At 39.7% G+C, this 14,046-nt stretch overlaps 1 protein-coding gene across 32 annotated transcripts in view; it reads left to right on the top strand.

Moving 5' to 3' along the window:
• The window catches only part of LOC122787386 (receptor-type tyrosine-protein phosphatase S-like), a 3,272,784-nt gene that overhangs the window by 2,822,154 nt on the left and 436,584 nt on the right, over nucleotides 1-14,046 (top strand). For 12 of the 32 annotated variants that reach the window (XM_044054059.1, XM_044054057.1, XM_044054056.1 and 9 more), the window contains 3 exons: nucleotides 3,547-3,759; nucleotides 8,258-8,448; nucleotides 9,067-9,078. In XM_044054059.1, the coding sequence (XP_043909994.1) occupies nucleotides 3,547-3,759; nucleotides 8,258-8,448; nucleotides 9,067-9,078 (416 nt within the window). The remainder of the gene's footprint in view (nucleotides 1-3,546; nucleotides 3,760-8,257; nucleotides 8,449-9,066; nucleotides 9,079-14,046) is intronic. The other 20 variants (XM_044054060.1, XM_044054068.1, XM_044054064.1 and 17 more) reach the window with 2 other exon arrangements.

The following is a 14,046-nucleotide window of genomic DNA, read 5'->3' as shown; positions in this document are numbered from 1 at the left end:
TGTGACTCAAACCCACACTATCTCTCTCCACCACCCCATTTCCCTTTGTCTCACCCTCTCCCTACCCTCCTGGCAGAAGATCACCTCAGAGGCGTGGGTCCTGTCCATAATTCAAAAAGGTTATTTTATGACTTAGTGGGATCTACCTCACTTCCAGGGGATCCCCCAGCCCCCCTCAAGTCAGCTCCATCTTTGCCTCTCTATTCTAGATCAACTTAAGCCCAGGGCACCATAGAAAGGGTCCCACCACATCAGCTAAACAAGGGATTTTACTCAACAATGTTTTTGGTCCCAAGAAAGAATGGTCCCTGAAAACCAGTTCTAGATTTGTCCATACTCAGCCTTTATCTCAAGGTTCCCACATTCAGAATGCTCACCTTGCAGCTGCTGTTGCCCCTTATCCCCCACCCGGCCTTTATGGTATCCCTGGATCTGAAGGATGCCCACCTTCACATTCCTATTCACCCCCCGTTATAGGAAAGTCCTACGTTTCTTGTATTTTCAATTTTCTGCATTAACATTTGGGCTCTCCACAGCCCCCAGGGTGTTCACAAAATGTCTAGCACCAGTGATAGCCCACTGCAGAACACAGGGCATTCAAATATATCCATATTTAGACCTGTTAATACTTCACCAGGACCTTCATACCCTACAACGTCACTTACTCCTGGTGACCAGAACCCTGGCAGACCTAGGGTTCACTGTGAACCATGAGAAATCCCACCTGACCCCTGCAAAGGACCTAGTCTTTCTAGGGTACAGGATAAGAATCAACAAGATGGCAGCCTTCATCCCCTGCCAGAAGGTAAAAGACCTTGATCTTTACTTTCAGAAGCTTCTGTCTCTTCAAACACTTTCAGCCAGAGAATTCCTGAGAGTCCTGGGCCACATGGCATCCTTGATACCAATGCTTTCTCTGACAAGGCTGCATATGAGGAAGATCCAGTGGGTACTAAAGACTCGTTGGAACCATCATTCTCATCCTTTGGATATCTCCTTCTCCTGACTACCATGCCTGAAAAAGGAGTTGGAATGGTGGACTACAGCCATTAGTCTCAACCAGGGCATGCCCTTGCAGTTACCTCCACCCTCACAGCAAATCTTCACAGATGCTTCAAACCTGGGTTGGGGTCAGTTTTACAACACCAGCAAAAACTAAGCAAAGTGTAGGGAGAATGGTCTCCACTAAGGAAAAGGGATCACATCAGTATCAATGAGATGAGCGCCCTTGTCTTAGCACTACAGGTCTTCCAGCCAGCCCTCCTACCAGGCACCTTGAAAGTAGTCACAGACAATATGACTGCTTTGTGTTACATAAACAAGTGGGGGACCAAGGTCTTACCCTCTTTGCAGCCTAGCTGTGCAGATTTGGTCTCTTGCCCCATCTCAGCAAATCCACCTTTAAGCAGTTTATATTCCTTCATCAGAGAATTCTGTGGTAGACACTCTCAGCAGAACTTCTGCACCCTCTCACAAATGGATGCTTCACAGAGAGGTGTTCCTAGATCTTACACACAAGTGGGGTATTTCTCAGGCAGACCTGTTTGCCTCCTCCCAGAACAGGCAGATGCCACTGGTTTGTATGAGGGATTCACAACCCCAGGCTTGTAAATTGGATTCCTTCACTTTCTCTTGGGTGGGGATGTATCTTTATGCGTTCCCCCCTTTCACACTGATTCAGAAGGTCTTCCTGAAGATTCAGTGGGACAAACCAAGAATCCTGTTGGTGACTCCCTTCTGGCCAAGGCAGCATTGTTTTCCCCTTCTTCATCTACTAGCCAAGGGCAATCAGCACAGGTTATTCCACCATCTAGACCTATTCACACAAGACAGCGGGTCCCTAATGCACCCTCAGGTGAACAATCTCAGGCTCACTTTATGGGTGATAGGGTTCTGATCCCCTTCAGGCACCTATACTCAGAGGATGTACTCATTGTCCTGAAGGAGGCCACGAAACCCAGTACCAGGAGAAACTATGTGGCAAAATGGAAAAGATTGTCCATGTGGTGTCATAAGAAAAACAAGGACCCTTTACTCACTCCTGTACCCATGGTCCTTTCTTACTTGTGTAAGCTTCTCCATTCAGGACTAACATACTCTTCTGTTAAGGTCCACTTGTCTGCCATTTCCACTTGCCTTCCATTGATACCTCCTCTGGCATCCAGATTAGAGGTTAAGCTCTTCTTAAAAGGGGTCCTCTATATCAGACCCCCACCCCCTCTGCAAATCAATACCTCCTACATGGGACCTGAATTTTGTCCTGGAAAAACTCACTTTACCTCCTTTTGAGCCAGCTGTCTCTGCTTCACTGAAGCTATGTACCTGAAAAACAGTACTGCTGGTGGCCCTTACATATGCCAGGAAGGGTATCTGAAATCCAAGCCCTGATGGCCATCCCTGCTTATTTCATCTTCCATAAAGACAGGGTCTCCCTCAAGACTAACCCTTCCTTTATGCCTAAGGTGGTTAATGAGCTATCCTTGAGTCAGACCATTAGCCTTCCTGTTTTCTTCCCTCAACCTCAAAATTTCTGAGAAGAAAACTCAACATTCCCTAGATATCTACAGACAACTCGGGTATTATCTGAATCCTTACCAGAAAGCATGAGGGCTCACTACAGTAGGGCAGCTGCCTCTTCAGCTGCTTTCTTCATGGGATAGACTATGCTTCTGTCCTAGAAGCTGCTACCTGGTCATCAGTCCATACTTTTACCAGACATTACAAACTAGATTTGGCTTCTAGGGCCATAAGTGGTTTTGCTAGGTCCATTCTACATGTCCTAATAGGCCAGGGACCTCATCACTCCTCCCAGGATCATACCTAAAGCTTTGGCACTCTCCCTACAGTATTGAATACTGCAACATGAGAATAAAAGGACATAGAATAGTTGTGTAAGAACTTAACATAACCTTAGATGTCCTTCTCTTACATGTTGCAGTATTCAGTCCCACCCTCCTACCCCCTCTTCACCTGTTTAGTCACCTGAGGGGACAGATTTCTCTTCATCTACCAATCCTTCAGGCATATGCCTCCAGGAGGCACCCTTTGGCCTGGTATTACATGCGAGTCTGAAAAGCTTCCTCCTTCCTCTTCATTGCTTCCAGGGGTACTGCTGTATGCGGCAATCCATTCTGAAGTGGGTATGTGCAGATGTCACCTTTATAGCCAATGTCGGTTTATAGCTCTGATGTCAAACGTCGCACATACCCCTGCTCCTAAGACTGGTATATTGGCCGGATGTCCGGTGTTGCAGGCAGCAACTTCCCTACAGTAATGAGTACTGCAACACGGAAGAGAAGGACATTTAAGGTTACGGTAAGTTCTGACACAACTGTTTTTGTTAACTAATCTAATATTGTAGCCATTTAGTCAGATTTGTTTCTTTCTTTGTTTTAAATTATTACATGCAGCATCTGCATTCCCTCATACTTTCTCACTTTTATGTGAAGGAATTAATGCAGGCATTGAGCATCAGTTGTCTTTGAGGTTTCCAGAGTTGCATTTCATTTGCATGTGTGGTGTGTCTAAGATAGTTTTTCTCTTCAGTTGTTGCAGGATGTTTCTAGACTGCGGAGAAGTTTAAGACAATCCAGGCAGCTTGCACTCCCAAAGCCATACATTGCAGCCCGTTTCAGTCAGCTACCAATGCACTTCACCTTAGGAGATCAGAATTTCTATGATGGATATGAAAACAAAGCACTTGACGGTGGACAGGAGTACGTTGTCTTCATCCTGGCAGCACTGGAAAACAAAGAATCAGTAAGTGGGTCATCTGTAAATGTAAGCTCAGTAGTCACAGAAGTCAGTTTAACTAGGTAAAGCTGTACTGAAACAATAGAGAGGAGTTAGTAAATGGAATGGCAAAAGATCAGAAGGCTGGGGTGATGTGTAGCAGAGCAGAAAAGAAAAAGATTTGTTTGGTTAGTCTAAGGGATCACATAAAATCCTTCCTTAAGTTATATATTTCTAAGGTTTTGCAGTTCATACTAAAACAGATTCATATCAGTGAATCAAAGGTATTTACACTGAGTGCCATTGAGTCAAAAACACATTACCAAAAAACATTTTGGCAATTTTTTTCATGGGGGGGGGGGGTAGGGACAATCTAAAGATCTTAAGGTACATTGCTTGCTCGTGAAGAATACAGGCTGCCCCCAGTGATGCAACCAGGTTTCTTTCAAATCATTTTAAATATCACCTTGAGTCATCCATACAAAAGGGCTGTAAGCTCAGTAGGATTGCACACTTATTTTATCAGTTAGTAGGTAATAAATATATATAGCCATCTTATGATGTGTGAAGGAATAACTCTGGTAGGAAACATGACCTTTTCCGGCCACTTCAAACTAAATAATGAAAAGCTGTATATGTATTGGTTAATGCTTTTAATGATTTACTGAATTAACAAGTTACTTTCTGTTACTTACAGCCACCATCCCATGTGCAGCCATATGCATCCTTAACTTGTTTCACATGTTTATGTCTTGCTGGTGTTGGTCATTTTACAGTAGGGTACATTGGGTTAAAGAGTGGTAAGTTTCTGGTTTCTTACAAGATGGCTGGTATCAGTAAGAGCAGAAGCTGCAATTAGAAGTAACTGTACATGTTCTGTTGTCCCTGCATGTTTATTGTAGGAAGTAGTAAAGCTGTCTTTATGAATGTAAGAAACTTTAGATATTCTTCGTAAGATCACTGTTAACAGTATTCTTCACAGGTGGGTCTTATCTGCTAGGGTACCAGTATGTGTGGCCAGTCTACAAAGCCAAGGCTCCTTCCTCTTGCTCCATACTTCTTCCCTTAGCAGGACATGCCAAATCTCAGAACTTTTTTTGCCACTAGTCTACATATGCAGACTCTCATTAGTGTTGTGAATAGTCATTCATATCTCCGGGCTTCATTGTAAAGATCTCAGATAGATAAGTACCCTAATGGGGGCCTTTCCTGTTTTGTATAACTTGTGTGAAAGTTTGTCGGGAGAAAAGGAAAGTGTGACTTTGGGCATCAGATACTATACAAAGACTCCCACTTGATTTGTTAGCTTTTCTTAGTACTCCCTCAGGACTTATTTAGAAAATAAACATCTTCAGGGCATCATTCATTTCACTATGGTATCATCCTCTTCTTCGGACCTCCCTCCTCAGTTGAAAAAGAAAATTAAGAGAGGTGCTACACAATAACCAGACATTCTCCTCTCTCTGTCAGTCTGAGACTGATTACTCTGCCAAGGCACTGTCTGCTTTTCCTGGGTCCCTCTATCACATCACTGTTGAAGACTGTTATGGCTAAGAATACATGCACAATCCAGTAAGACAGAATGTTTAGCTGAAAAGAGAAATCCTAACCTGATCTTGTCTGAGGGTAGGAGGATGTCTGTTATGTGCTTATTGAGATTAGGCCTATGGCTTCTGCCACAAAAGACTGTATGTCCTGGATACTCCTTGAAAACATTCTCAAAAAACTAAGCACGTTTCTCTACCTTCTGTCCCTAGCAGTTAGAAAACTAATAAAGAGGACTGGTTGAATTTTGCCCAAGGTCTGTTTAAAGCAGTGGAGCTGTTTCAGTCTTCACAGCAGTCTTCCTTTTCCTCAAAGTTTACTCCTCCTGAGGTAAAAGAATTGTCTGATTATGCTTCTCAAATTCCTTTTACCCTGAAGTGAATGACACTTTATCATTGGATTCCTCTAATAAGGACATTTCTTTTGGGGACAATATTGCTAAAATGAAAAATTTATTTAAATGGGAAGATAGAGATTTCTGACTCTCAGAAAAGATGCTATGAGCTTCCCCCTACCGTCTCTTTTTGAGCTTTTGGCTATCATCCCATCTGTGAGGACTACAGCAGCAGTGAGCTTATGAAGGACATAATACAGTTCCACACCATAACAGCAGCTGTTTTGTAATACAAATACTTCCCTCCAGCCACCTGAATTTATCTCTACCTTGGCAGGGGTAGGCTATACTTTCTTTCTTGTATATCTTTTTCCCGTCTGTCCTTTGTCAAGTCTCGGCTTAAAGCTTCTGTCTCCCACTTTTGGGGCAGGAAAGGTCTGAGTTTTGGCATGTGTATATATTCTCCTACTACTAGCATGTGTGCTCATGCTAAGGGCAGAAATATGGCAGGCAAGGAAGGAGCCTGAGCTTTGTAGACTGGCCAGATATACAGGTGTCCTGGCAGCTGTGTCCCATTTGTGAGGAATCCTGCAACAGTGATGTATTAAAACACTTACTTTTATGGTAAGTTATCGACATGACTGTACCAACCATTTAAGAATGTAGAATAAAATGCACATGAATAAGCAGCCTGCCTTGATGTACTATTGTACAGCAGTGCCACATTACTGTAGTAGTAATTTTAACAAGGTATGGATGTGTTAGCTTTCCAATCTTCCACCATAACAGCAAAACTAACTCCGTAGGAGGCAAGACAGTATGTGCCAGAGATGGTACTGTCCCCTCTACATGCTACTGGTAATCATATGAGGGGAAAATCTGATATAATGAGGTCATGCTGCTGCTTTTGGGGTACTGCTTATTAATCTGTTTATCTGTTTGTTTGTTAACTGGGAAAGACTGATACAAGATCCTTTTCGTCCATTTCTTAGGTCATAAGGCTTGAACAGCTGATATAATAATTACATTAAATAGGATAATGTAACTAGTAGAAATGAAGAAATGTAGTACATGCAAAAGTTTATCGTGTTGGAACAGTACGTGAGAGTGAGAGAGACAAATAGAAATAAAAAATATGAAATCCCAAATATTAATACATAGTATAAAATATATATGGTATATATAGTCTGGTTACAAAGTATGTGTCTGACAGTATTAATCATTATGTAGTCTGCAGTTAAACACAGAATAGCAATCAAAGCTTCCTACCAGCCTCATTGTTTTTATTACACCATGTCAATACCTGAACTAATAAATGGCAAGTATCCCTGTTCTATGTGTGCAGTGTTAGGAATCAACGTGATTCTACTTTCCCCTTCTCATCATTGCCATGTGACTTACTTGGAACTCTGTACTGTCCTTGTTGCAGGAAGCTAAGACCCTGACTGTAGCTTTTAAAGCAGATAGTAATTAATTCCTTTGATTATAAGACTCAACATGAAAGGATATACAGGTATTACAACAAGAGCTGTTAATGGTAGTGGTACCCAACTGTTATCTAGTAGGCAGGACTGTTAATTATGACCTTTCACACCACTAACACTCCCCTTCATGATCTTGAAAGGTTCTTGATGACAGACATGTACAAAATTCTATGTAAGCTGCTCTGAGATGTAGATATTTCTATAGAGTAGATTGCCATACAGCAGCTTGGCCTGGGATTCTTAAGCGCCAGTGCATTGGTACTGTGTTTCGTCCTCCTCCTCGTGACCTAGAAGATGCATGAATCTCCGTAGACACAACTTCCTCTTTCCCTGGCAGGCTGTTTAGCACCCAGGATGTTAGTTGGTCCCAAGCTGCCAATATCACATGTGGGAGGAGTTCTTCTGTATTTTTTATCCCATATGAGGTTACTTATTAATGGAAATCATTTTTATCTGTAGGGTAACCCATGACATACTATGACATTTTAAAGGAGTTACTATAAAAATAATTTTAACCAAGATTTCATTAATCCTGCTCCATGTGCCCCCTCAAAAAAAATTTAAGAAGAAAGAAAAAAATACATTAATATAATAATTATGTTCAGTATAATCATGGACACAAATACAATACAGTAAGGTAGCAGTCGCATTTTTCTTTGTGATAAATGGTGTAGCAAGCCATACCTTGTGTAGTAACCTGGCAAGTTAAAACATGGACTGACTGGTTAATGAAACATTTTGAATACACCTGTATTATTAGCTGTTTATGATACTGTCTAGAAGTCCGCACTTCTGATGTGTATACCCTTCTCATTGTACATATTATCATTCTTCATTTTGTTTGTAATACGATTGTCGATGTATATTTATCACTTGCTTTACCAGAATGTAGTACATTATTTGCAATACTTATTAGAGATGTTTTGTGTGTGAAGGACTTTGTAAGTGAAAAACTATATAAATGTATCAAGCAGTGATAACTGACTTTACTAAACTGACAAGTGGCATATGTGCAGAGGTGCATGGCAGTTCTACGGTGACAAGTGTAGAGTAATGGCCTCAGTGCAAATGGTAGTGGTGACAAGTATGCTACGAATTATAAGCATCAGTGGTCATACCTGAAGTGCTGTAACTTAACTATATATTTTTGGCTTTATTCTAGAAAATGTTTGCAGCAAGTCCGTTCTCTGATCCAGTGGTGACAGCTGATCCTGATCCGCAGCCAGTTATTGAAGGGGAGGAGGGACTGATATGGGTGATTGGCCCTGTGCTGGCAGTGGTGTTCATTATTTGCATTGTCATCGCCATCCTGCTGTACAAGAAGTATGAAACTGTTTCAACAGACACTTTTCAGTCAGTTTATATCACTTAATGACTATTTGTCTTTTTTTTTGCCTGCTTCTGAAATGTCCAAAACCAAGAGAATGCACTCTTGCTGTATCTTTTTTTAATGTGCGCATGTATTTAAATAGTGTGTTATGTATGAGCAGGCATTTGTACTCCAAAGGTGTGCACATGTATATGTGTTTGTGGAGTGCACATGTAGACACTTTATGCTTGTTTTGTGTGAGTATGTGAAGGTAAATGTGGTACAAGTGTTTTATTTGTGGTATTTGTTAATTTTTACTTGGTATACAAATTGGTGAATAGACTGTACTTATACATGAGTTGTACCAAGCAACTCCAGCAGTCCAGATTTAGATTGCCTGTGCATACTTGTGCTTTCAGGGTAGTGTGCATGTACTTGTTTTGCACTAGAGTGTGCCATGCTGATTCACTTGACTGAGGCTCTGCACACTGCTTTAGCATGGCTTGCACTGTATGGCATTGGCTGATAATCTATTTGATTCACTTTAAAATCATGCCTCAGAGTGTAAGCCTTGTTACCTAAAGATTCATTACCAGATCTTGTGGTTTTAATGTAGTTAATATTTCTGTTTTTCTTTCTCTAACGCTATCTCATGGGGACAGCAAACCAGACAGGTAAGAGTGCATCACAATTGAGACAGAATTTGCTACTGTTGATCAGAAATGCAGAAGATAGCTGAAACTCTTGGGCATTTTGAATTTAAATATTTCTTTATATTTTTTCACTTAACTCTGGTACCACATCATGTAGTACTTGTGCTGTAAAGCATCCCCCCCAATACTGTAAGTAATATGTTTTGTGTTTTTGAATATAATCTTTTGTAAAATAAGCTTTTTCCCATACTATCACCAGTGCTTTATCCCTTCATGATGTGAATGTAGAGAGTATGGGACTGTATCTGTATGCTTTTAATGAATACAGCATTGTGCATGAGTGGAGGTGCATACGTTAAAGTCTTTAGATGCTTCTAAATGCTATGGTGATGTCACTGTGCGATAAACTTCATTTATGTGGGCAGCTCCTAAATTTAAAAAAAAAAATGACAAAGCATTTTATTAAGAAACAGCCAGCGTAAAACAGGAGTGATAGAGGGGAAAATATACATTACATCACTTAAGTTACCAAGTGTAGTAATGTTGCGTCTTTCGGCTTTTCCCGGTTAGGGGTCGCCACAGCAGAACTTCGGTCCACCAATGATTAGCAGTAGATTTTTACATGCCGAGTTGCCAGCTCTGATGCACAACCTTCAACGAAGGTAGGCCCATTCACGCATGTCTCCACACAGAAGACACTCTAGCTGAGAATCGAACAGGACAACGTCTTACTGTGAGGCGACAACGCTACCGCAGCACCACCGCCACAGTATTACATATATAAATTCCAGAGGAACATTTTAGTTATTACTTTTCATGAACAAACCAATGTCTATGGTCATCATGGCTCATTTAATTGCCTTAAAATGACTGTTTCCTCCATTTTATAATATGTAAATGCAAGAGTCTTAGTTATTTTCATCATCAAAGCCATAGCTAGAGTGAGGCAAAGGGGTGGTTGCTCCAAGTGCAAATAGACGGGAGCATGATCAGCACTGTCGATAAGGTGCAGCTTGGCATACTCTGTTGTTCAGCATGAGTACAGATCAGTTTGTAATATGTATTGGTAAGTCTTAAGCAACAGTGATTTGAGTCACAATGGTATATATGGCTGACTGACTGCAGTGTTTTTGTGTTGCTACGGTGCTGAAAGGAAGCATAGTGCTATTATGTATAAACATAGTAGCTCCTATCCTAGAACAGCTGTATGTTTTTCTAATTTTTTTTTTTTTTTGGATTCGGAGTACTATTTGCCCTATCCTAGAACAGCTGTATGTTTTTCTAATTTTTTTTTTTTTTTTTTGGATTCAGAGTACTATTTGCCCAAGCTTACAGCTCTAATCATTTTCATCTTCATCTTTGGGTCAGTGAGGAAAAAACATACAGAAATATGTAGCTATGTAAGAATTCAACATTAAAGAAAATTTCCATTTAAAAGTATGCCAATTTGCTTTTCCTGTGTCAGCTTTTTGGAGTTATAAATCAAACGGCATTCAGTTCTCTGGTCTCAACAAGTTACATTGCACATTTGAAAGGTTGGTAGCAATTTTACACTTTCAGCATCCTCGGTCTTTGGACCACAGTTTTTGGAACTCACTTCTGTGTAAACGTAAGGGAAGTATCACTCCTCCTCAAATCAAATAAGCATGAATCATGCAGCTTGTGCTGAAATGCTGTTTTACACAGAAGTTTGTACCCATTAATCTGAGAGATGAATAAAACTTATTTAAGACTAATTTTTAAAAGACATCTCCATGGATAGAGCTTTGCTGCACTAAGAATGAGAAGGTACAAGCAAAAACATTTGTCCTGTAAAAGTTCATACACTGCTGATTCATCCAAAGGGGAAAACACTTTAAGTTTTGGTTGGATAACATCTGTAATGAAGCTAGGGCAGGGTGAAGAGGGCAGCCACACCAGATGCAAAGTGTTAGGGAGTGCAACTGAAACTAGACAATCAATCTTAAGTGCATTTCCAGCTTTCAGAAACAAAAATTGGTATTGCATTTGCAGTTTACAGCTGTTTTTTTTTTTTTTTTTTTTTGCTCCTCAGAGTCAATGAGCATGGATTTGTAAATTTGTAAGAATGTGTGTGGCTTGCTTCTTAAGGAAATGAGTGAGCCTTTTTTTTCTTTTACTCTTGAGGAGCGTAGATGGGGAAGAATAGGCCTGTCTTTCTCCTTGGATGCCTTACGCAGTAACTCCTTATATATACTGTAGATGATTACCTTTCTGCATGAATCTGTACATCTTGGAGATGTCTGGTATTTGTGTTGTGTCTGATGTTGTTTTAGGTTATCATTGAGAATGAATGGCAGTTGTATTAAGCTTAGTGTGACACAGCATAAGTAGTTTTAAAAACACCCTACAAATTTTCTATTTCATTTTGTAGCTGTAGTGTATTTTACCTTTATGTATTTAATTTGTAACAGGGTTGTTGATGAAATCGGACTCTAGTGGCTCAGGCAGCTTACCACTACAAACAAAAAATAATTTTATATATATATATATATATATATATATATATATATATATATATACACACATACACACACGTATATATTTATATATATATGTGTGTGTGCGCGTGTGTGTGTGTCTATAGATACATATATATATATATATATATATATATATATATATATATGATAAAATACAGCAGTGTAGGTATTCAGGTATGCTTTAACTGTATCTTAAAATATAACATTTACAGGGAACCTGTTGTTCTTCCATATTAAGATTATAGCTTTATCAGCCTTTAAGTCTCAGTGGGTGATCATAATAGAATTTTTAATACAATACTCCACCCCATACATTGTGTGTATTCTCTACAAGAGCTGATCGTTTTTACAGTGATAAATAAGTAAAGGTTTCAAATGTAGAATGACAGTTTCAGTGTGTCTCCATAGCATTAGGATGAAATTGAGTATCTGAGAGTCCAGAATGCCATGAGAACAGCAGGGTGGACATCAGAAGGCCAAAAGGTAGCTTTTACTCTTGGGGGTGCACATTCTCAGCTGCAGTACAGATGCTGTTTGCTTTAGTAGTGCAGCTACCCTCTTGTCTCTCAGTGATAAATGGGTAGGGCCAGGAAAAGAGTTAGCATGTGTCAGTGTCGTCTGGAGAGGACTGAGGAGTTGCAGCTGTCGAGTTTACTCCTGGCATTCCATTTCACACGGACTTACTACCTTTTGCAGTGTAACATTGTATGACATAATATTGGCTATCCTGTTGTAGTATTATGTTTCTATGTATGTCAGTGTTTTTTCATTGTATATGCTATTCTGGGGAGAATTCAGCACCTTTTTGTTTCCCTTTGTTCTTGCTTCTTGGGCGTTATAATTTTGGTATTTATTATTTCACATTTTGTTATGGGAGAATGCGCTTTGTATATGTCATTATTTTCAAAAAATTATGTTGTTCTAGGCTGTTCAGCCATTAATCTACATTGACACATTTTCTTGTCTTGCACAAGAGGAAAGGGGGAGGTTTCCAAGCAGCACATTGGTGATTGTCTCTCCTCCCCTTTCATGCTCTCTTTTTTGAGTATCCTGGTTTTTGAGTTGCCATTATATTCACCTTTACAGGTGTGGTGTTTTGAAGACATTTTCATTTTGAGGTTTCATGGAGGAACTAAATTAAAGCAGCAGAGTACATTTTTGACAGGTTTTAAAGAGAAAAAGGTATACTGCAGTCAGTGTTTGAGTATGATCCTGATGAAAGGCATATAGCAGTAAACAAATGTCATCATAACAACAGGTATTTGGAAAAAAAACATTATGAGCAAAGTATCAAATAGATAAGTTTAAGGCATGTTCAGAAGCACCCTTTTAATGATGCAAACTAGGCTGCAAAAGTACAGGTATGTATTTACAGTAACACACACCTGCTTAAAAATAAAGCAGAATATAATTTTGTATTTGTAAACAATCTTCTGAATGGGGAATACCTGTTTGAACTAACAGCTGGAGAAATGCAGTGTAAGGAAATGAGTTTCTAGTTAAACCTTACAGAGGAATGCGGTAGTTAATGCTTAATAAAGTTAGAAATAAATGATAGAATAACATAGCACAGTACACAGGGGTACCAGGCAGGACGTATCTCTGTAATGTGGTATTAATGCTATACTATGTATCTGTTAAAGGTGACAGTGAATTGGACTGGAAACATGCAAAACTGCTGAATATAGGCGGATGAAATGGGGAATGCAGGAAGGGATGTGGAAAATAAAGATGCAGGATGACAGATGGATCATGCTGATGAGGCACCTTATTAATTAGGGCTGACACTAAGGGAAAAGTTAGATGACAAGAGTTTCAGATGGCTGAAAGGCAGTAAGAAAGCAAAAGTGTGTTTAGAGAGGAATAAAGATTTCAGGTATGCTGATGGAATTAGAGGAGAGAAAAGAGGGCTAGGTTAGACATTTCTGTGCATTTGATAATCCGCTATCTGCCTTCTCAATATCATGAATTAATTGATTATAAAGTGCAGTTAGCTCTCGGTTAACCAGCACCCAGTGGGGTTGGGAGATGCCAGATAACTGTGGTTTCTGTTTGCTTGAGAGTTACTATTAAAAATAGGCCTGACTAATACTGTACCCTATACTATTTGTGTGGTTTGACTTGTTCTTCGGTTGGGGAGAGAGGGAATTTATTCCTATCTTCCATTTTAAAACTCGAAAACTCTAAAAACGTAAGATATGTTTCTGCGCGGGGGGCAGAAAGTGCAACACATGAAAATTGTACTGTATTTCTTTGATTTTTTTCTTCTGGTTGCTTGAGTTCCAGTTAACTGAGAGTTTACTGTTTTTTTGTTACTTTTTTGGAGTGATTTTGTGATAGCAGTATATGTAACTGATTTTTATAATGACAGGAATATATTGCTTTGCTGCTGTTTTACATTTCTTACTCTTAAGAGCAAACGTTTGGTGTTCTGTATGTCAGGGTTGAGGTCTCATCCAAAATATGGATTTTTTTTGGAATATACTTC

Source organism: Protopterus annectens, chromosome 13.part0 (assembly GCF_019279795.1).
Source record: "Protopterus annectens isolate FY-2018-M chromosome 13.part0, PAN1.0, whole genome shotgun sequence".
Lineage (NCBI taxonomy): Eukaryota > Metazoa > Chordata > Ceratodontiformes > Protopteridae > Protopterus > Protopterus annectens.
Note: the sequence above shows the minus strand (reverse complement) of the source record. Positions and strands in the feature narration are given on the sequence as shown.